At 40.7% G+C, this 22,278-nt stretch overlaps 1 protein-coding gene across 5 annotated transcripts in view; it reads right to left on the reverse strand.

The window, feature by feature from the left end:
• LOC137652043 (protein mono-ADP-ribosyltransferase PARP12-like) overlaps nucleotides 1-22,278 on the reverse strand; it is a 101,773-nt gene that overhangs the window by 4,638 nt on the left and 74,857 nt on the right. For all 5 annotated transcript variants that reach the window (XM_068385284.1, XM_068385268.1, XM_068385258.1 and 2 more), the window contains 2 exons: nucleotides 11,651-11,754; nucleotides 3,980-6,066 (listed from right to left, as the gene is read on the reverse strand). In XM_068385284.1, the coding sequence (XP_068241385.1) occupies nucleotides 3,980-6,066; nucleotides 11,651-11,752 (2,189 nt within the window). In that variant the 5' untranslated portion in view covers nucleotides 11,753-11,754. The remainder of the gene's footprint in view (nucleotides 1-3,979; nucleotides 6,067-11,650; nucleotides 11,755-22,278) is intronic.

Genomic DNA, 22,278 nt, shown 5'->3' on the forward strand with positions numbered 1-22,278 from the left:
ATGCCATCTCTGGGTGAAAGCCTTTTAACTAAATTTGATGCATAACCCATGCCATCACTGGGTGAAAGCCATTTAACTAAATTTGATGCATAACCCATGCCATCACTGGGTGAAGACCTTTTACAAAATTTGATGCAGAACCCATGCCATCGCTGGGTGGAACCTAACTAAATTCGATGCAGAACCCATGCCATCTCTGGGTGAAAGCCTTTTAACTAAATTTGATGCATAACCCATGCCATCACTGGGTGAAGACCTTTTACTAAATTTGATGCAGAACCCATGCCATCGCTGGGTGAACACCTAACTGAATTTGATGCAGAACCCATGCCATCGCTGGGTGAAAACCTTTAATTAAATATGATCCAGAACCCGTGCCATCTCCGGGGGAAAACTTTAACTAAATTTGATGTAGAACCCATGCCATCGTTGGGTGAAAATCTATTACTAAATTTGATGCAAAACCCATGCCATTGCTGGGTGAAAAGCTTTTAACTAAACTTAATGCAGAACCCATGCCATCTCTGGGTGAAAGCCTTTTAACTAAATTTGATGCAGAACCCTTGCCATCTCTGGGTGAAATCCTTAGCTAAATTTGATGCAGAACCCATGCCATCGCTGGGTGAAAATCTATTACTAAATTTGATGCAGAGCCCATGCCACCTCTGGGTGAAAGCCTTTTAACTAAATTTGATGCAGAACGTATACCATCGCTGGGTGAAATCTTTTAACTAAATTTGATGTAGAATCCATGCCGTCACTGGGTGAAGACCTTTTACTAAGTTTGATGCAGAACTCATGCCATCGCTGGGTGAAAACCTTTAACTGAATTTGATGCAGAACCCATGCCATCGGTGGGTGAAAGCCTTTTAACTAAATTTGATGTAGAACCCATGCCATCGCTGGGTGAAAACCCGTAACTAAATTTGATGCAGAACCCATGCCATCTCTGGGTGAAAACCCTTAACTAAATTTGATGCAGAAACCATGACATCTCTGGGTGAAAACCTTTTAACTAAATTTGATTCAGAACCCATGCCATTGATGGGTGAAAACCTTTTAACTAAATTTGATGCAGAATTTGATGCAGAACCCATGTCATCGCTGAGTGAAAACCTTTTAACTAAAATTGATGCAGAACCCATGCCATATCTGGGTGAAAGCCTTTTAACTAAATTTGATGCAGAACCAATGCAATCGATGGGTGAAATCCTTTAACTAAGTTTGATGCAGAGCCCATGCCATCGCTGGGTGAAAATCTATTTATAAATTTGATGCAGAACCCATGCCATCTCTGGGTGAGTCTTTTAACTAAATTTGATGCAGAACCCACTCCATCTCTGGGTGAAAGCCTTTTAACTAAATTTGATGCAGAACCCGTACCATCGCTGGGTGAAAGCCTTTTAACTATAATTGATGAAGAACCCATGCCATCGCGAGGTGAAAGCCTTTTAACTAAATTTGAGGCAGAACCCATGGAATCGCTGGGTGAAATCCTTTAACTAAATTTGATGCAAAACCCGTGCCATCTCTGGGTGAAAACCTCTAATTAAATTTGAGGCAGAACCCATGGAATCGCTGGGTGAAATCCTTTAACTAAATTTGATGCAAAACCCGTGCCAACGCTGGATGAAAACCTTTAACTCAATCTGATGTGGAACCCATGACATCTCTGGGTGAAAACCTTTTATCTATATTTGATGCAGAACCCATGCCAACGCTGGATGAAAACCTTTAACTCAATCTGATGTGGAACCCATGACATCTCTGGGTGAAAACCTTTTAACTAAATTTGATGCAGAACCCACTCCATCTCTGGGTGAAAGCCTTTTAACTAAATTTGATGCAGAACCCGTACCATCGCTGGGTGAAAGCCTTTTAACTATAATTGATGAAGAACCCATGCCATCGCGAGGTGAAAGCCTTTTAACTAAATTTGAGGCAGAACCCATGGAATCGCTGGGTGAAATCCTTTAACTAAATTTGATGCAAAACCCGTGCCATCTCTGGGTGAAAACCTCTAATTAAATTTGAGGCAGAACCCATGGAATCGCTGGGTGAAATCCTTTAACTAAATTTGATGCAAAACCCGTGCCAACGCTGGATGAAAACCTTTAACTCAATCTGATGTGGAACCCATGACATCTCTGGGTGAAAACCTTTTATCTATATTTGATGCAGAACCCATGCCATCGCTGGGTGAAAACCTTTTATCTATATTTGATGCAGAACCCATGCCATCGCTGGGTGAAAGCCTTTAAACTAAATTTGATGCAGAACCCGTGCCATCCCTGGGTGAAAGACTTTTAACTAAATTTGGTGCAGAACCCATGCCATCTCTGGGTGAAAGCCTTTTAACTAAATTTGATGCAGAACCCATGCCATCACTGGGTGAAAGCCTTTTAACTAAATTTGATGCAGAACCCATGCCATCTCTGGGTGAAAGCCTTTTAACTAAATTTGATGCAGAACCCATGCCATCTCTGGATGAAGACCTGTACATAGTTTGTGATGCTAATTATATATCAGAGTTGGGTCTGAAGTCTACTGTCATATTGAGTTAGACCATGACTTTCGTCTTAAGAATGCACCACATGAGCCAAACTCTTTGCAAAAGCCGAATTGAAAATTAGGAAACTTGTTTGCCAGAGATATTTAAAAATTTTAGACAAGGGAGTTATGGAAAGTATACAAGTAAATTATCACTTTCTTGATTAGGTATTCTTAATTGTTTTAGGAATATCATAACTGTGAATGTAGGCTACTCTGCCATACAAGTCTGTAATTATTACAGATTATACTACCACTACTGTTAAAAACAAAAAACTCATAAGATTACTAACACTGCTTCATTGTTAATCTAAGATATCCTATTTACCTTGCTTTTGTATTTGGAATGTTGTAAACGCCAGCATTTTGTAATGCACATGCAAATAAAGAACACGTTTTCTTGCCATGCAGCACGCACAGTAACCGCCATCAGACTCCAATCAACTTAACGATAAAAGCCACTAAATGTAACTTATTTTCATTACCGTTACTATATTGCCAGTTTTTATGCTAATGTCAACCTTGGTTACCCCTTAAACTTTAACAACTTTTAGGCAACACTCAACTTAAAAGACAAAATATGCAGAATATACATATGCTAATATAGACTTCATTATAATTTATGTTATGTAATTGTCCTCCTTGTGTGACCCTCCGGATACCTGGAAATGATTGTGTTTTATGTTAAATAATATTTGTTATTCTGAGGCCATCTTTCTGTCCTTATCTCCCAGGATTTTAACAATTTTCATTTTTAGTGTATTTTTTTCAAGCTGCTTTTTCACCTAAGTAGCTTCTAAGATTCATGGTGTTGTGTTATAACAGGTATTTTAAACGGAACTATTTCTAATACGAACCCTCAAGAGTGAGGGAAACCACCAATAGGTGGCTGATCTGCCATTATACCCAGCTGAACAATCACCGGTTAGAATGTTGAATAGTATCTGAATGAAAGATTTATTGCACGATAAGGTCAATGTAAACAGATGGGTATGTATTGAAAAATATTTCTTTTCTAATCCCATATTCAGTCCTAACAGCTAGAATCATGTCATAATTAACTTTTGTTTGAAGCTCCCAACACAGAAAGTGGTGAATTTTTTTTTTAATTATTAATTGAAAAAGTGTCTGTTTCCTTATAATCAAAATTTCCATATGAGAAATATCCCCAATTTACTTGTTCAGAAAAAATAAAAGCTGTATTTACTTTACAAGTCTGCAATCCTCTGTCAGTTTATTTGTAAGACCTCTGTTCAGAAAAATAAAAGTGGAATTTATTGTACAAGTCTGCAATCGTCTTGCAGTTCATATGTAAAACTTCTCTCTTAAAGTATGAAAATGATTATACTGCTCTTTTCGTATTATATATACCTCTGGGACAAGACTCAAGTTTTTGTAAATGGCTAATACTGCAGATTATAATACTCACCTCTGAATAAGACATTCCTTCCTGGACTGAAATGACTCCCATAGGTAAGGGTTCTGAAGTCTTTGTATACTTTGGATTTTGGCACTTGGTAAGGTGATAGATAATCGTTCTGAGACTTCACGATATTCTTCAGTGCTGGAATTGAGCAGGACCAGTGCATGGATAACACCCTGAGCCATTGTGTCCCAGTGAACTGGAACATTTGTCTTTTGACTTTTCTGAACTGGAACATTTGTCTTTTGACTTTTCTGAAGGGGGGATCTATCCTTATCTTCATCAGAATTTTTAGCTGGTTTTTTTAAAGGACGGCGTCTAACCTCTCTCTCTTTACTTGTTGTTTCATTTACCTGTACCATTTTAGAAAAATCAATAGTATACTTATAGTGACTATTAAAGAATGAAACAGTCGATTGTGGGTCTACAAGAAACTGTTTATCAATGTCCCTGCTTGTAATATTGGAAACCATTTCTTGTCTTTTTAGACTGTCTACATCACCATATTCAACCCATTTGTCCTGAGCATCTTTGAAATACCATTGAAAGACTGTAGCATATGAGCTGTCTTCAACTGAAGCTGAAGGAGTTGATAACCTACGAATGGTCAGTTCTTTATTATCATCTCTCATTTTCATGTTTTTAAAATCTGCTTCCCATGAAGCAGTACCCAGCACATCAATTATTTCTTTGGTACATGTTTTACCTAGACCTGGTACATAAGCAGTGCATTTTGTTACATCACAAAAGGCATTTTCCAATTTTGTTGATTGAAAAATAGGAATATTGTACCACCTTTCCATACTCATAACTTGCCAATGGAAATTATTCTTTGAATGAAGGTACTTACAACCTTTCTGGTAATCTTTGCACATTTTTGTAAGTGAATGTATACATATCTGAGGCACTTCTACATCTCCATAAATATCTGTTGATTTGAAAGTTTGTGTCCTTTTTCTATCTGTGTTCTGTAAACTATTGATTGCAGAGGCAGTCGACAGGTTTACGAGTAATCTAATTTGTGCCAAAATATCTCGAGGAGTTTCATTTGTAGACACTCCATGATACATAAGTACCATACTGCATTGTCCATCATTAATATCATGATTCAAAGTGCATCTCAAGCACTCATTTGTATTTACAACAAACTTCCTACAAATGTGCAATTTCCAACACCTTTTGTCATATTTACATCCCCTATCCGTGTTGTAGTGTTGGCATATCTCAAGTTTATCTACATATTTGCAAGATTTTTTTAGTACCTTCATCAAATGCTCATTGGTTAAGGAGTCCAAATGAAGATTGGAAAGGGTTTCAATGTTATGGTTTGTTCTCAGTTCATGTCCATAGAGGCAGGTCTCCTTTGATTTACACTCACCATGTATGTGCATCCGGCATATGTGAAGATCTTTGCAATTTAAAGAACTGCACCCATTTTCAGAATAATGCCTCAAGCAGAGAGCTACTTTTGGATCAAGTCTTAAAATTTTGTTGTTGTTTATTTCATTGATTGTGAAAATGTCTTTCCTTGACTCTGCTGCTTTTAGTACAATATATGGAGAGATTCTTGTATAGTATCGAATATTGTCAATAGTGTCCGATAAATTGCGGCTATTGGAGAGTACGTCAATTAGGATTTCTATAGTGTCCTTTGAATTGTGCCATTCACCATGCATATTAGGATTTCCTGACATAGAATACTGAGAATTGTGACTCCTGGAATCATAAACCATGAAATTTGGCCTCTCCTGAAATTGGTATTCAGGAAATGATGATACATTTCTTGAATCTCTAAAATGGTACTCTTGGTTATTTGCCCTAGGATTATGGTGAATATATTGGTTATTTGGAGGGTTGAAGCTGGAATTATGTGGGCCAGGCCTTTTGTATTGTTCATGGTTATTGTGTTGGCTAAACATATCATGCTGACCTGGGTGATGCGGTGAGCCAAATCTTTTCGGTTGAAAATAGTGATTATTATTTTGTCTAACTTTCAAATTTCTAGTATTAGTCAAATTATAGCTTTCCTGAGGATTTCTTCTTCCATTACCCATACTCATATTTGTCATTGACATACTACCTCTGCTGTTACTCTGAAACAGAGAGAAAAATACATGAGAACATTGAAAAACAAATGTATATAACATATTCTTACTATTCCTACCAAGTAATTGATATAGATAAAAGAAAATTTGATCCTACGTGTGAGCAAACTTGTCATCCTGTAAAATAGGACTTCAGAGAGAGAGCTGGAACAAATTTTGAATCATTAACAAGGTACAGTAGTTGTTTAATGACAGGTGGGGTGAAGGGAAGTGTCATATACCCGGCTGTCACAGACTAGCCGCTTTTGACTTTGACCTGACCAGTGCCTACGCACTGTTACTGAACACTTTTACTGATGATCTTTTTCACATTTAGGCTTGTTATAGGTTCTTTTTTTTTGGAAACACTGAAGATTGTGATAGTGGTTGTGCATTGGAAAATAGGACATGTAATAATTGTTTATTTGTTTATCCTCATGTGCTGTACACCCTTTGTGAAAACCAGACTGATTATGAAGATGGAAAATTCCACTCATTATAACTTGGTTCATAATGCGGTAGTATTATTTGGACGGAGTAACAATTTACACAGAGTTTCGTCCTTACTTTTGTGCCCGGTAGTGAATATCATTGTGCTGGTGGACACCCCTTGCTCCACCAATGTCTCCATGTCGAGACCCTATTGATGGTTCATCACTTTGACACATTAGAGGGTCTCAAGAATCTCAGAGAGTGGCTGGGTAATGACAGTGGGGGGATTTATCCATTCGGGCAGGTTCAACCTCACCACTAAGGCCATGTCTGAGCAACCAAGCCAAGACTGGACCCCTGTAAGTCTTCTTTATTTCAGTTTTTATCATCTTGTTCTATCAGGATTTTGTTGACGACCACTGTAAAGTTCTGCATACACTTCAAATTTAGAAGCTATCACCCTCTGGCAGACTCCATTGGGTGCAGACTGTCCATTAAGAATTGGGCTCTGGCGATTCGGTGATGCCAGGCATTGGAGTTGGTGGTGGGAGGCATAATTACCCCTGCTGACCAGTGTATTTCCATTGAAAGAGAGGCAGTCTCTCTCTAATAGAGGACTGGTCCCTTCTGAAACCTTTCTCATGTTGAACCACTTGGGATAGGATGTCTGACATCCTCTGATAAGGGGGGAATAACTCTGATTTGCAGTTTCTCTACCAACTAATCCCTTTGATGACGGCCTGGAATATATAAACATAGATCTTGGCTCTAACTCGGGTTATATTATAGTTATGTTAGAACCCTACTTGCATTACTTAAAGAATAACAAAGTACAAGAGAAAAAGAAAGAAAGAGTAAGGAATGATGGCAGAAAAGAAAAATATATAATAATGGAACTATTACTTGATGACTATGAAGAAGTGTACTATGAAAAATTCTTAATTATTGAATTTGAAAATGGAAGACATTTAGAAAAAAAAATGGTATATAGAAACAAATATGTGGAGGTCAGCTAAAAATTCTTCCTCAGGGTAGTCTTTTGATAGAGACAATGTGAAAAATTAAAAGTAATTTCAAACTTAGATGGTCATGGTGTGAATTTCTTTTCGCATCCCATTTTTAACCAGTTAAGGGGTGTGATATAAGGTCCAGAACTTCTACAAAGAAACGAAAAGGAAATTGAAGATGAACTAAAAAGTCAATTAGTAAAAGTAGTTAGAATGAGAAAGAAAGTTGAAGAACAACATTTTCATCTTGCTGCTTTGATTTTAACCTATAATCAATGCAGACTACCCAATTTTATTAAAGTTGATTGGCTACCTTTGAATATGAAACCTTACATCCCTTCACTTTTGCAATGTTACCATTGCCGTATGTATAGCCATTTAAGCCAAAAGTGCAATAAAAATTAAGATATAAGCTATCTGTTTGTACCAACTGTGGAAAAAATAGTCACAGAGCATGTACAGAAAATTCATGTTGTATTCACTGTGGGGAAACACACCCAGCAACATCTAAAAGTTGTGTTAAATTCATTTTTGAAAAGGAAACCCTGGTCATTAGAACTATGAAAAGGGTTATTTTAAAGAGGCCCGAAAAGAGCTCTAAAAAGTAGACAAGGCCAGGGCAACTCTTTTCATTGATTCTGAAGCAAAATTTGCCTAAATGCTGATGTAAATGGTATCCAAATTTCAATGATAAAAGATATATGTAAAGGTGGTCATCTATAAATGAAAACCTATTCCAAATTCAGAGCAGGAAAATTTAGAAAACTTGAAACGTATACCCGAAGAAGAAAGTTATTCGAAAACCAATTTTACAGAAATAATGATGAGAACATATGCATGAAGAACAGAATAGAATTATTCCAAAACAGTCTGAATTATTAGGAAAATAAGTAAGGCTTGTCAAAAGTATTGTGAATATTGAATTAAAGACATCATCAATTAATACCACCATGGAAGAAGACAGGCCCCTATATGAAACAGTCAATCATCTTGAAGAGAAGAGAGAAAGTCATCGGGAGGGAGGTCACAAGGAAATATTGACAAGGACTTAATATGAAAAACTTTTTTTTCCACAAGAAATACCCCAAAGATAAAACCATTAGATAAAAATAAATCATAGTTTGTCCTTATGGATAGCAAATTTAATTCTTCAATGGAATTGCCAAGTATGAATCGTATCCTTACAGGAAACAATGTTAGGTCAAAACAAATTATGTCCTGGAGAATATGTACTTTATCATAATAAAGTCCAGAAAAATGAAGGTAGACATGGTGGGAGTGCATTATTGGTGCAACGAGATTTTATCAATAACAAGATTCGTTTACGAATCAATCTTCAAGCAGTATCAATATAAATATTTAAAGTGAGCGTACACCCTCTGTTCCATATCTCTGCCACCCTATCGAGTTAACCAAAACCTGAAGCAAGAACCTGATAATTCAATAGATCAGCTTCCTAAGCCTGTTTTACTCATGGAAGATTTTCATGGGAAACATCCTATGTGGGGGGATATTTCTAACTCCCAGGCATATCTATTTTTTTTTTCATTGAAGAGAAGGAGCTTGCTAAATTTGAATACTGGAGCACTGACACATTTCCATGTACAAAATGAAACCCTTACCTCTATAGATATTTCACCATTTACCCGAGAGTTATTTAGATTTTTTCATGGAAAGTAATACATATATGTATTGGAAGTGACCATTTTCCAATCCTAATTTATTTTGTTGATGCAATAGTAACATGGTATTAAAAATAGATGCTGATCATTTTCCCACTATAGAGGAAGCTTTTGAGTTTTCGAACAAAGTCATTACAGATATATATTACTTAAGGCCTTTGCAGTGTCCTTTCGACACCTCGCTGCACCCACTGTTTAGCTTTCTATTATACCTCCATTCCCAAATCCTTCCTTCCATTTGCTATCTACCCTCTTAGATTTTCATTCACACCCCAACTGCATGGATTTTTCCCTGTTGCAGATGGGTGATTAAACACATCAAAGCCCCATTGCTAGAAATTTTTATTCAAATTAAAACTCCAATAAAATTTATGAGAATTATAGTTTACTTCCCAATTTCAAATGATGCATAGGGATGTTAATTCAACTGACAATTCCAGCATTGTGTACAAAATCTGATAGTGCCCGTCCTGTTTTTGCTTAGGAATATATTCCACAGCCATGTGCAAATTTAAAGGCAATTTGCTTTGTGGAAAATTATAAGGTGCTTTCTGTCAGTTCCCCAAGAAGTAAGGGATAAAGGTCTAGTCAAATTAAGAAACTGAATACATTTTACTTTCAAGTTTTTATCTTAGTCAAATAGCAATTGTAAAAAGAATGTTGCATCTTTCCAAGAATTTCTTTTTCCGTATATGTAAAAGTCGGGGTCAGGATGAACACCCCTTATACGGCAAAAATGCAAGCCACAGTCTTCGAAGATGAAGACTCAAATCCTTGTTTGGCAGCCCATTCTGCTATGCTGTTCATAGTTAACTGAAAATCTCTTTCGGCAACAGCCATTCATGATGCTGCAAATGAGATCGAGAGGTCATCAATAAATAAGGTGTGTATGACTTCATGTGGGATTGCAGAACTAATGCTATTTATGCAGAAAGCAAACAATGCTTCACGAAGGCCCCTTTATTGCGGATTGCATTCTTCTTGATTATGAACCGATAAGAATATACTGCCTACTCTTACTTTAAATTGCTAGGTATTCAGGAAAGATCTAACAGACATTGGAAGTTCACCTTTTAATTCAATTTCATGAATGGTTCGAAGAATACCATGTTTCAAGGTAGTTTCCTATATCTTCTCCTAGTCAAAAAAAATTTATATGGTTTTCTTTGGTTTTGCTGGCAACAGCTTCACAAATAGATGCCTCTAAACTTGCTGAAACACTGAGGAGAATTGCATTAATCGGAATCTATATTGTAAGGTGTTAATAAATCCTTTTAGTTGTAAAGCCCATACCAATGGTACATTTACCATCTTTTCCGTCAATCTACATAAACAAGATGTTAATGCAATTGGCTAATAGTTGATAACGATTTTACCATCTTTTCCAGGTTTTAAAGGGGCTAAAATTACAGTAATATTCCAAATATTTAGGGTAAACTCTTTCCAAATTCTACTGATGGTATTGAGCAAAAATTTTATAGTTTCCTTGTGCAAATGTTTGATAACTGAATAGGTGATATTATCAATTCCAGGAGCCGAATAACTACATCTAGATAAAGCTGGATAAAAATTCTTTCATGCTAAAAGGCAAATTATATTATTCCATTTCTACATCTCCAAAGTCAAAAGGGTAATTCTCTTCTTGAATGTAATATTGTTGGTAGTACCTAGATGTAGGAATTATTTTTTACAAGATTTAAAAGAATTGTCACTTTAATCCTTTGGATTTTGTAACATTTGACCTTTTTATTCAATTCCAGGTGATGATAACGGTATATTTTCCAATGATATTTTATTTTTTTCTAGATTACCATTAAGTTAGTCTTCCAATTAATTTTGGAAATAATTTTTACCCAAAAATGGCGCTTATCCTATTTGATTTGGTATTGAACCTTAGCTCTTACTTTCTTAGACCAAACGCAATAATAATTGCAAGAATAATGCTGATATTGAGTAAATGCAGCTTTAATAGCTTTATGAGTTATTTGATATTGAATAGTCCACCAAGGGACCAATTTTCCTGTAAACTGATCTGTAGTATGGTGAATTGACTTACTACTGGTATATACCTACAGTAATTGAAGTGAACTGATATCGCTATCCCAATAGGGCAATAATTTCGTGAAAAAGATATCTGTAATCAAATGTTTTGAACTTTTATTTATTTATATTTTAAATTTTCTCTAGTTTTTGTGGTAATCTCTCAACGCCATGTATTATATTTATTTTTAATTAAGTACATTATCAAATAAAGACCATTTTTTTATTTTTGAAATTCTAGAACTGTATTAATTGATTACTCTTTTTACATGTACACGCAATCCTTATGGTGAATCCAGAATTATTAGAATAAGAAATTGGATGAATTGCAAAAGTTATAGTAGTGTCCTTCTCTTAACAAAGTTAAATCTACTTACAAAAAATTAGACTTCGATTAATTGGGAAGGATATCATTATATGTATACATGTTACCTCTCTTTGCGGAAATACTTCATCCAGGCATGTGTCATCCATCGTAGGGTTTATACCACGGTGCGGGATGCCATATTTGTTAGGATCAGTTTGATGACCCATTCCTGTAATGGAGAATAATATTATTACCGTATTAGTAGTATCAGAAGCATTAATATTACACTCATGCTTACATATAAATATGATCAACAGTAATATCTATAAGAAAAGGCTAATGATCTTAATGGTTTCTACCAAGTGCTTCTTCCACAATCCAGTAACTAAAAGTATAGATGTGGTAAATAACATTGTTTTTTCACTCTAGTCGCCACCCGGTTTATGTTACTGTTCAAATAGAATTTGCATAGTACATCTGTGTAAGAGGAACCGATAGGGTGTGAAATTTGGAAATACATAGAAGTAACAAAAACGTTTACTAGATGAAGGCCCTTTTGGGTGATTCCATAATTTGTTAAAAATGGCAATAAGTTTGTGAAAAGGAGTAAACTTCTGAAGTGATAGGAATGAAAGGCTTTGGAAGGGGGATATATGGGGAGGAAGATCCTTGAATTACAAGATATGGGGAGTGGGGCCGTGTATGTAGCCGGATTCGACATAATACTTTTGAACCCTCCGTATAAGTGCAAGAAATAACCAATGTTGTGGACACTTATTGCTATGGAGGTTCAACCACTATTCAGTATTTTAATCATGAATGTGTTGCGTTGTTTTTCTAATTGAATATGAATATATATATATATATATATATATATATATATGTATATATATATATATATATATATATATATATATATATATATATATATGCATGTATGTATGAATGTGTATATATATATATATATATATATATATATATATATATATATATATATTTACACACGTTTTGACTAGTACAGAAGTCAATAAGATTACATTTTCCATGTTTAGAAAGTCAATTAATAACTCACCATGTATGTATTGCCATTCAGGTCATTCCTAAGATATAAATTCTTCTGTGTTTTAGTATTATTATGCACCTGAGGGCAACACGAATATGAAGCCTTAAGTGATATTATATATATATATATATATATATATATATATATATATATATATATATATACACACACATACACATACAAAAGAATGCGCTGCTAAGGTAATATCCATCCATTATAAATGTAAGTAACATGCCCAAGTACCATATATGTGAGACTATATGTATAGGCCTATGAAGCGTGAAGTAAGGGAGGATGAATGGAGAGGTAGTGATTTAAAAGCTCAAGCTAAAGACGACTGGCGAAATTTAACCTAGGCCCTTTGCATCAATAGTCGTGGGAGATGAGATATATATTATATATATATATATATATATATATATATATATATATATATATATAACGGATTTTGAGCGAAGCGAAAAATCTATTTTTGGGTAAGATAGCCATGTCGTCCTGATGGAAGTTCCTTAAAGGCAGCTTCCTAGGGTATATTACAACTACGGCGATATTCCCAGAGAATTTACCTTCAGGTACCCAGAATTCTAACTCCTGGAGCGAGTATCCCTAAAAAGACCTTAGGGATATCGTAAATATCAGTGGACGTATTCTTGACACGCCTCATAGCAATCTATACCCCGAATAGAGTTAACACTTCGTAGGGGTAAAATGGCAAGAAAACGAAAACGATAAGAAAGGGGGGAGCCGTTCATAAGGCATCCCTCCTCCCCGTTTCGAAAGCGTGCCCTGCGCCGCTCACGGCGCCATCTGTATTCCTTGTAGCGATACACGAGGTGCTACAGATACTGTATGTAGGGAGGGGTCCTACTATCCTTTTCACTCTTATTTATTTATTTTATTTTTGAAAAGGAGCAGGGCGGGTCCATCAGGACGACATGGCTATCTTACCCAAAAATAGATTTTTCGCTTCGCTCAAAATCCGTTTTTTGGGCTCAAGCCATGTCGTCCTGATGGAAGTATACCAGAGCATTACTGTATCTGTGGATTCTCAATACGTGCCGTACTCCTCAAGAATGTTTCTTAGTCAACTCGACTGACAGACCTAAGATGTTACCGTTATACATCTTTTCACTAATCATAAGCCATGAGAGTGCTTCCTGCCCCCTACAGGGAGGAGTCCTACTAGACTCTAGAAACGAACGAAGAGTACATATACCTATGTATGAATCACTCGCCAGCCAGTACCATATAGTGGTCTCACTCTATATGAAGTAAAGCGAAGTCTTACGGGACTACAGTATCCAAAAGAAAAGGTCCCGACCAGCACCCTGGTTGAAGTAAAATTAGACAAAAGGTTATATCTGCGTAGGATTAAACTTGCTGCTACCACCATCCTCAGAAAGGGGTGGAGTCCTTATTGCTAAGGAAAGTATAAACCAGTATAATCCAGGCTTTGCATTAAGGAATAGGCTATTATAGATATCCCCGATTAATATACATAGGCTAAATGCTCAAAAAACAATATGAAATCAAAAATAGGTGAAGGAGACGCAAGGTTCCCGAGAACAAGTTTATTGAGAAACAATAAATAGACATGGTCACCATAAATATGTACATATGCTAGGTGGATGACCAACAATTTACACAAGTACTGTAGTGCATGGATGAATGATTATCTGAAAGAAAACATATGTGTCACTTACACATACCCCGGTATCAAACTTAACGTCCATGTTACTACTTTGCTGACAATAGCGTTGGCAAACGCTTGGCACACCTGTCTGTACTTGTGCTACCATCACCATAACGTTGGAACAGTCACTGTGGGCTCTGAGAGCCTTCACTACCAGTTATATCAACGCATATAACTAACCATTCACCCAAGAATCCAAGTCCCAAATGATTCCGCTGTTCCTCGCAGAGTTAAACAGCAGGGTTAACGACGCAACCAACTGCTACCACAGACCTCTTTAGCTGCTCCACTTGCTTAGCATAGTGGCGAAAGAATACCCTGGAAGACTTCCAGCCAGTGTATGAACGAAGGTGTTCAAAATCCATAAAGTTAAAGAAGTTTAATGATGAAGCAACTTTCCTCGGATCATGACCTGCGGGTGAACTGTCAGGATCCGCTCTGCGAATAAAATATGTAATTTTCGCCCTAAGTTGATTTAAAGATAAATTCGAGCCCGATGTTTCTCCTCTGAATAGTTGGCCCCCATGGAAGTCTGAAGTTCTACGAAGATAGACCTTAAGGCATTCTACGGGACATAGAGATGCATCTTCTTTCAGAGGGCAGATTCTCCAGGGACCCCACCTGTTGGTGGGCAACTCGTTCTTAGCGAGAAACGTAGGGTCCGGAAACAGGTTCAGTTCTCCCCCATCCAGGAACTGAACTCGGCCCTCCTCTCTCGAGAGGGCCACAATCTCACTAACTCTGGCCCCAGAAGCAAGGGCAAAAAGGAAGATCACTTTTTGAGTCAGGTCCTTCAACGCACATTCCTCATTATCTAGTAATGAGGCAAAATGAAGGACTTTGTCTAACGACCATGAAATAGGCTTTGGAGGAGCTGATGGTCTAAGCCTAGCACAGGCCTTTGGGATCTTATTAAACATCTCGTTAGCGAGGTCTACCTGGAAGGCATATAGAATGGGTCTTGTTAGAGCTGACTTACATGTAGAAATTGTGTTCGCCGCCAGCCCCTGTCCGTGGAGGTGAATGAAGAAGGATAGGCAGAACTCCGTAGAGATCTCGTGCGGGTTCTTATCTTTGACAAAGGCTACCCATTTCTTCCATGCAGATTCGTACTGCCTCCTAGTAGACTTACACTTGTATTCTTCCAGGAAGTCGATACTATCTTTCGAGATTCCGAACCGTTTCTTCACCGCTAGGGAGAGAAAATCATGAGCTGCAGGGTTCGGGTTTTCTGTAATGAAGCGAAGACAGTCGACTTCTGGACTTGCTGGGACAGAACTGGGTCCGGGAGTGGTAGAAACCTCAGTCGTAGTTCCAGAGCTAGAGGGAACCATACACTGTTCGGCCACTTGTGGGCCACTATTGCTGCTACTCCCTTGAAGGATCTCAGTTTGTTGAGGACCCTCAACATCAGATTGTGAGGGGGAAACAGGTAGATCCTGGACCATCTGTTCCAATCGAGGGACATCGCATCTATTGCTTCTGCCGAGGGGTCCACGTATGGGGACACATATTTCGGCAGCTTCTTGTTGTCCTTCGTCGCGAAGAGGTCTATCTGCAGTTCTGGGACTTGTCTCAAGATGAAAGAGAATGATCCTGCGTCTAGGGACCATTCTGTCTCTATCGGTGTCACCCTGGATAGAGCGTCCGCGGTCACATTCCGGACTCCTTGAAGGTGAACTGCTGACAGGTGCCACTTCTTCTTCTCCGCCAGTCGGAATATGGCTAACATTACCTGGTTGAGAGGTGGGGATCTCGATCCCCGCCGATTCAGACATTTCACAACCACCTCGCTGTCCAGTACCAACCTTACGTGGATCGAGTGACGTGGGGATACTTTCTTCAGGGTAAGAAGTACTGCCATAGCTTCTAGAAAGTTTATGTGAAAGGTCCCAAATAGCTTGGACCAGATCCCTTGCACTTTTTTCCGATGGGAGTGACCCCCCCACCCTACCTTTGAGGCGTCTGTGTGGATTGTCACTGACGGGGGGGGGGGTGGCTGAAGAGGTAGAGACCTCTTTAGACGACTGGCTTGAGACCACGGTCTGAGAAGAGAACGTAGTCGAAGTGGGACCGGTCTCTTCAAGTCCCTTCGCTCTTTCGATGCAAAGGTTCTCCATACTCCCGCTGCATCTTTTAACTGTGCTCTTAGCACTGGGTCTGTTACTGATGCAAACTGAAGAGAGCCCAAAACCCTCTCTTGTTCGCGTCTTGATATCCTCTCGGAACCTAGAAGTCTCCTGACAGACCCCGCTATTTCCTTCCTCTTTGACATCGGGATGGAAAGACGGTGTGACACTAGATCCCAGTGAATTCCCAACCACTGGAACCTCTGAGCTGGAGAAAGACGAGACTTCTTTCTGTTGATCATGAAACCTAGATATTCCAGGAACTGAATCACTTGTAGGGAAGCTTGCAAGCATTCTGCTCTGGATGCTGCCCACACCAACCAATCGTCCAGGTAGGCTACTACCTGGAACCCTTTTAGGCGTAACTGTTTGAGAGCTGCGCTCGCAAGCTTCGTAAAGATCCTTGGGGCTATGTTTAGTCCGAAGGGCATCGCCCTGAAAGCGTAAAGTTTTTGTTGTAGCTTGAATCCTAGGTAGGGGGAGAGACGACGACTTATTGGAACGTGCCAATATGCGTCTGACAAATCGATGGAGACGGTATATGCCCTCTTGGGCAGTAAGGCCCTTATGTGTTGTAACGTTAACATCTTGAACTTGTGGTTCACTATGAACTTGTTGAGTGGTGACAAGTCCAGAATGACTCTGAGTTTCCCCGAGTCTTTCTTGGGAACACAAAACAGCCTCCCTTGGAACTTGATGGACTTTACCCTCCTGATCACCTTTTTCTCCAACAGATCTTGGATGTACTCCTCCAAAACGGGGGTGGAGTGTTGGAAAAATTGAGGGCACTGGGGCGGAGTACTGTACCAACTCCAACCCAGTCCATTTTTGAGAAGGCTGTGGGCCCAGGGATCGAAGGTCCAGCGATCCCGGAAATACTGAAGTCTCCCACCTACCGGCGACACTTCACTTTGACTGCCCTGCAGTCTTGCCTCCCTGGCCGCGACCACCTCTGAATCCTCGTCCCCTAGAGGGGCATCTTGATGACCCTCTAGCTGCTCCTCTGGGTCTTGCACGAAACGTGGTCGACTGTCCCTCGAACACGGGATTGAATGCCGGGGAAGCTGATGACATGGCTTGGGGAACCCATTGGAAGGTGGTCGGGGTCTGGGCTACCAGTTGTGGAACCGGAGGCAAAGCTGGCTGCTGCTGCTGTTGTCTTTGCGGTTTGAAGGACTTGGCTGGACGGGAGGAAAACCTTGACTTCTTCGCCTTTCCTTTCGGCTGAGGGCCCTCATCCGGAGAAGACTTCCTCTTAAGGGACAGGCCCCACTTCAGGAGAAGATTGCGGTTCTCAGTGGCTGCCTTGTCCACGATCTCTTTGACCACGTCCTTGGGAAAGAGATCTTTACCCCAGATGCTGGATGAAATTAGCCTCTTGGGTTCATGCCTCACTGTGGCCGAGGCGAACACAAACTCCCTACAGGCCCTCCTTGCTTTAACAAAGCAATAGAGGTCCTTGGTTACTGTGGCCAGATGGATTTTGGCCATAACCATGAACATCTCTGGCATCTTGGGGTCGCTAGCCATCGTCTCCATGTTGGTCTGGAGAGACATCGAGGCTGCCAGGCGCTCCTTTGTGTCCAATTCCCTCCGTAGAAGGAATTCCGACAACTTGGGAAGGTTTTCGCCGAACTGCTGTCCTGCAATGTCGGCGTCCAACTTCCCAACCGAGAAAGTAAGGTGCACCTCCTTCCAGTCCTTATTGTCCATTGGCAATGCCAACGATAGAGGTTTACATTCCTCCAAAGACGGGCACGGCTTGCCAGCTTCAACCGCCTTGATGACGGCCGCAAACCCCTTTTGCATAAAGGGGAAGGCCCTAGCCGGGGAGGATACAAAGGAGGGGTGCTTCTTACTCAAAGCGGCAACCTTTGAGTTTGAGAACCCCCTCTCCTTTAAAGCAGCTGTCAAAGTGGCTTGAGCCTTGGAGTGATCCAGGATAATCACCTCCTTTGGTTCCGTCTCCTCCTTCGAAGCCGGCTCCTTCTTCAAACGGACATAGCAGTCCGGGTAGGCCCCTCTACTGGGCCAGAATTCCACCTCCTCAAGGGGAACTGAGCCCAGTTTCTCCGACATGACGATCTTCCCAATCGTCATCGGCATGTGCTCGGCATATCTCCACGGGTTGGCATCCGAGCACAGAGGAAGGTCCTTAACGTTGAGCTTCTTTGGAGGTCCACGTGATGCTGTGATCTTCTGCATCTGGAGCTCCAAAGTAGCGGCCTTCTGATTATTCTCCCTCTGCATCTGTTGGATCATACCAACGATGGAAGAGAGAGCCTGTCCAAGCTCTGCTGGAAGAGCGGACGAGGTAGAGGGGATAGGTTCAGGGACCTGAACCGGCACGTCTGATGATACGAGAACCTCTTCCTCCACGGCAATAGGATCTCGATCCTCCTCCTCGCCCTCTGCGAGGAGATCCTGCTCCGCACGATCGGACAAGTCGGACATCTTGTCGTCCAACTGGATGTCCTGCATGGCGTCAGCGACATCCTCCTCCACTGGAATCTGGATCAGAGGGATCTCCGGTCGAGGCTGGGGAACAACAGCATCAGGGGAAGCCTTGGGAAAAAGGTATGCCCTCATCTTCTCGTTAGGAAGATAAGGTCCAGTGGTGTTTTTCTGAAAACCCCTTACCCATAAGCGAAGCCTCTCCCTCGCTGCATCTCTTGACTCCGCCGACCTAGGGGATTCAAAAGCCTCTGATAGCAGGTTAGTACATACAGCACATACCTGCGGATCCCAGTAACGATGGTCATCATTGGAGGCTGCACAAGCCGCGTGCCTCCTACACGAGGCATGTCCGCAAAAGTTCTTACTGCGGACATTGCAGAAGACACTATCACACTTCGGATGCTCCTCCTGTAAAAGAAGAAAAATTTCCATGAATATCAAGTGAATTTCAATTCACATGTAACAAATGAGTATTCAACAAGAATAAGGGAAAGACACCTACTTGTGAAACCCACACAAACACCTGTGGAAGCCCACCAGCCAAGTCACATAGTTAGTCTTTACTAGAATAACCAGAGAACGTATTTCCAAAGGAAATTAGGTGTAGCTCACACCTAAGGTAAAATATTACCATTCCGGCCAGGGATAAAAGAATTATCTTTTATCCTTGTAAGGCGACACCAGGTGATTGTACCAGTAACACAAGTAAGATAGAAAAGACAGTGTTGTAACCTACTACATCATGAACTCCCTTGGTTGAATATACCACCAAGAGAGGACTGATACAGTACCTGAGGGTGGTGTGCCAGCCGGCTATTGCCGATCAGCACCCCCCCCTGTTTTTCGAAAGGTAGATCTCAAGTACACAACATCAGATCACCTTTATTGGGGAGAACTCCAGATCCCATGCCTGAACCGGCCGGCAGTGGTTGCCGGACCGTAGCCACCCGGTTTGCACTGCGTTGCCGGCCATCATTCTTAGTGGCCGGCTGACTGGGCATTGTCGCAGGCCGGCCGGCAGCAGTAAACAAACCCTGCCGGCTGGCCCCCACACTAGGCAGCGCTCGGCTGCCGGCCCCACTTGTAGTGGCCGGCAGATGAGCAAGAGACCGGCCGGCAAAGGTATACACCCAACGCCGACCGACAGCAAGAGAACTGGAGAACACCCCTCCCCACCGACGGCCGGCCTGTAGGCCGGCAGACGGCAAGGACAACACATACTAAGACAATAGAATGAGTGCCGGGTCAAGAGACTATGAGTCTCTGGGCCCGGCACCCGAAAGAGTGCCGAAAGGAAGGGGAGACACTAAGTCAAGCTTCCTAACCGCTGCCTACTGAATCTTCAGACGGCAGTGATGGAGGGACCAAGAAAGGACCGGGCAGCACTTGAAGTAATGGTCTCTGCCGGTCGGCACACTTTGCCGGCCGACAGGAGACCACGTCAGTTCCTCATCCCAACCTAGGCTAGGCAAGGATGCAGACGACTGACACAAGGAACGGAAAAAAGAAGGGAAGGACAGAGGGTCCTATCCAACCTTACCTTGGTTAAGGGTCATTCCCAACTAAGACAGTTCATCTCAGTTAGAGAAAGACCCGAGAGGGAGGCCGGCACTACTGGCTGCCTCCCAAGAACCACGGCAAGGAAGGAATTGCCTTTCCAGAAAAGGGAACATATCCCGAGACCGGAACGGCAATATGACAGTCTGATGAGTCACCGAGTAAAGGGATCACTACTGGAACCCAACAAGGTGGACCAAGGGGATAACCCTTAATGCCCGAGTCAATCAGCAAGGGAGACTCTGCCCCATGCCAGACAAACCGGGCTCAGACTAAACACTGTTGTACTGTCCCCCTCTGAACCAATACAGTTGGAACGGGAAGGTACAGTACTACTCCAGCATAGATATATTTGAAGATTAATTCAAATAAACCACTAGAGTTAAGCCTAAGGCTTAAACAGAGGGAAAGGGTTTGCCCCTTCCCCGAAGAGAAGGGAGCAAACGGGGAACAGATAATATTATAATGACCTAAGACAACCTAGCCTAGGCACTAAGAGAATCGATTACCTAATTCACCGAAACTCACACCAATACTATCTTGGAAGGTACTCGAAAAGGACTTATATGTATAACGTTGCCTAACGCTTAAAGCAATAAATTCACATTTGGAAGACTAATTATCATGCAGGAAGTACATAGGCCAACAACTAGCCTACGAAGACTAGTGTTGGCAGCCTTGGCAAAACTTCGCCAGGCACACTACTATCGCATCATAACAGAATTCCTAAATAAGCTAAGTAGCTAATATTTAAGCGCAAAGGGGCTGGGAACGTCGCTCTTGCTAACAAATAAATCCTATTCTAGCGAGCGACAGCATCCATGATGCCTCCAGCAGGCAACAGCTCTTGTATCAAAGATAACTCTTTTAATTACTTTAAATTTTAACCAAGAGCCTACATTTATACATAAAAGAAATAGTACTCAACTTATCCGAGGCAGAAGAAGTTGGAGAAAGCATTATTAAGCGAGAAAATTCCAAGATTGGGTAGAAAACAGGGAAAACACACCGAGTCGTAGAGCTACGCAAAAAGGAATACAGATGGCGCCGTGAGCGGCGCAGGGCACGCTTTCGAAACGGGGAGGAGGGATGCCTTATGAACGGCTCCCCCCTTTCTTATCGTTTTCGTTTTCTTGCCATTTTACCCCTACGAAGTGTTAACTCTATTCGGGGTATAGATTGCTATGAGGCGTGTCAAGAATACGTCCACTGATATTTACGATATCCCTAAGGTCTTTTTAGGGATACTCGCTCCAGGAGTTAGAATTCTGGGTACCTGAAGGTAAATTCTCTGGGAATATCGCCGTAGTTGTAATATACCCTAGGAAGCTGCCTTTAAGGAACTTCCATCAGGACGACATGGCTTGAGCCCAAAAATATATATATATATATATATATATATATATATATATATATATATATATATATATATATATATATATGTATATATACACACACACACACAGTCAAGGCTTGGTTTTCAAACGTCTCAGGTCTCGATCAAATCGGAGTTTGAACAAAAAATTTGAGATTTTTTTGCTTCAGATGCCGAACGAAATTTCGGAACTCGCGACACCCCCGAGACGAGCTGAAACTACCTGAAGTCACGGCTTAGATGCCGACTGATGTTCTCTCGCATTATCTTTAGTATTCAACTGTTGTATGCAGATGTGTTCGTTGTGGTTTATAGAAATATTGACCGTATTTTGTGTTTTGCGTGGTGTATTGACCCCTAATCATGCCTCCAAAGAAAGCATGTGCAAGTAGTAAAGCTGGTGGCGAGGAAAAAAGGAAACTAGTGTGCAAAGCTATAGAGTTTAAGAAAGAACTAATAGCGAAATATGAATCGGGTGT

The sequence above is a fragment of the Palaemon carinicauda genome, chromosome 1 (genome assembly GCF_036898095.1).
Source record: "Palaemon carinicauda isolate YSFRI2023 chromosome 1, ASM3689809v2, whole genome shotgun sequence".
NCBI classification, from domain to species: Eukaryota; Metazoa; Arthropoda; class Malacostraca; order Decapoda; family Palaemonidae; genus Palaemon; species Palaemon carinicauda.